The sequence below is a fragment of the Cariama cristata genome, unplaced genomic scaffold, assembly GCF_000690535.1.
Source record: "Cariama cristata isolate BGI_N322 unplaced genomic scaffold, ASM69053v1 scaffold12354, whole genome shotgun sequence".
NCBI classification, from domain to species: domain Eukaryota; kingdom Metazoa; phylum Chordata; class Aves; order Cariamiformes; family Cariamidae; genus Cariama; species Cariama cristata.
The window spans coordinates 42,999-45,183 of record NW_009611333.1 but is presented as its reverse complement, the minus strand read 5'-3'; the positions used below and the strand labels follow the sequence as shown (position 1 = coordinate 45,183).

The 2,185-nt window shown below is 35.7% G+C and overlaps 1 protein-coding gene across 1 annotated transcript in view; it reads left to right on the top strand.

The window, feature by feature from the left end:
* The window catches only part of KIAA0232 (KIAA0232 ortholog), a 50,114-nt gene that overhangs the window by 13,208 nt on the left and 34,721 nt on the right, over window positions 1–2,185 (top strand). Inside the window, 1 exon segment of the mRNA XM_009698218.1 lies at window positions 2,137–2,185. This exon segment is cut by the window's right edge and continues 23 nt beyond it. Within this exon segment, the coding sequence (XP_009696520.1) occupies window positions 2,137–2,185 (49 nt within the window).

Below are 2,185 nucleotides of genomic sequence, written 5' to 3'. Positions count from 1 at the left end.
ATTATAACACAAGAACTACGTGTAAGGATTTTTTTCTTCACTGTTCTATAGTGTTTTATGGGTGTGGTGTTTGATTTATGTGCAGAAAGTGCAAGGTCCTGAATAAATTTAGGCTATATCACATACATATATAGTGCTGATAAATATTGTAGTTTACATGAGGATTTTAAACTTCAAAATTTTATTTGGAATAGCTGTAATCCATGGTGTTTGCTAATCTTGTAAAATCTGAGGCTAAAAAATTAGCAAGTTTATCTGGGAAAAAAAATCTCAAGTTTTCAACAGTTTTTTTCCTATGAAACTTAAAGTGATGGTGTGAAGCACTGACAGCCAGGTGTGACTGAAAAACGTATGCTCAGAAACAATTTTTCCGTGTATTGTTTAAAGAGGTAGAAAGGAGGAGAGGATTCTACTGGAGCTCTGTCCCCAATTGCTGCATCCTTCAAGATGAGCCATGTTGTTCCCAGAGTGCACAAACAGAGTGTTTACTCTGGAAGGAGGGATGAGACTGTGATACATGCAGCTCTGTGGTGGGGGCCTCAGAGAGAATTCCATTTAGCCTTCCTTCCCCCATTTAAAAAAATTGGGTATTTGTTGCAAGGATTACATTTTTAAAAACTGAAGAGTGTCAAAGTTTGTAGACAAGTGTCAGACATCTTTCAAATTATGCGTGTGGAGAACTGAATGAAATGCTTTAAATTTCTGTAAGCATGAAGGTTCTTACTGCTGTGCTGACAGACTGCTAGCACATATGGCTAGTAAAGTTACTCTTGCAGAGGTTAGCTTTAGTGTACCAGTACGAAGCAAAGCTTTATTGGCATAGATAAAACAAATTACCTGAATATACAGTGTTTTGGTAGCATTTTCCTAGTGTAGATGTTGCCTTAATCAACTTTCCACCTAAAAGCAGAATAAATGAAGTTAACTCTGCACATTTGCGGGTGTGCCTGGATTTTCATTTTGAGCAATGTATTGCAAATGGGTATGTATTTTTTCATTTGTAATTGTGCCCGTGTAGATGAGCAGGACAGGCTTTGGAATCTGGTGGAGGGTAGGTGGGTCTCATCAGTTTGTATGCTTTCACATGAATTTTGGGAAGAGTTAGAATGCTCTACAGTCTCGCTGTGTATCAAGAAATATATAAACTACAATTTTGGAAAAGACTTAGAAACCTATTTTAAAAAAATGGAGTGTAGATGTGCAGTCTCTTGAACCTACTTTCTGATAATTTTGGTTTTCATATTTTTTCCTACTGTTTCTTTCTGTTAGTCCTTCTAATAACAGAACAGTAGACTGTTCAAATTTCTTATTTTAAATGAATCACTGGCATCTTGCACAAGTATAAGGAAAAACAGAGTGACTGGTAGCTTTTTATTCTTTCAGAACTCATTCCATTTCTCCAGTTTTGGTGATCAAATAAGGCTAAGAAATAAATTCAACAAATTGCTCTATTCTTTCCTGAAGATGTCAGTCACGTAAAATCACAAATGGCAGCCATTTCAATGGCTGCTTCTGAAGGTGATTGGTCCCTCTCCACCCCCATTTATTCCCATCTTACTCTTTGATTGCACAGAGACAGCTAGTTTCGCTGACAACTTGCTTTTACTTCATTTTGAAGCCATGGGGAATTGGGAGTTGTTTTAAATGAGGGTAAGCCTTAACCTGAATTTCATTAGAAGCCGTAACAGATATATTGAAAAGGTTGAAACATGTATGTTGAAATGCATTAGGTGTTTTTGAGTCTCTCTGAAGAAGATAATTTAGACCAGTGTACATTAAAAGACGTTAAAGATTATTTTCGTATTATCTCTCTAACATACGTTGTATAAATTACAGTAACACATTCAACCATAAGTTGGCCATAAAATGATCTTTATGGATATGCTTTGCAATTGGAAAATACTGCAGTGAAGTGTGAGTAGCTTCCATGTCCTGTGAAAAATATATGTGCTTTTCTGAGTAGTAAGAGCAAGTTTCTGTAATCAAACGAATCTTTAATTTGGCAAAAAGTGGTTTTTAGTAGATAATGTGAGGTTGTTTTTATTTTGAACAGTATGTTATTTGTAGTCCTGTTCTGCTGTAGTACTGAGATGTTAATGTGTTTTAAATAATGTAATTTCTTTATTTTTATTTTAGGAGAATGACATCTTCCTGGGCTGGGAAAAGGGAGCTTACAAGAAATGGG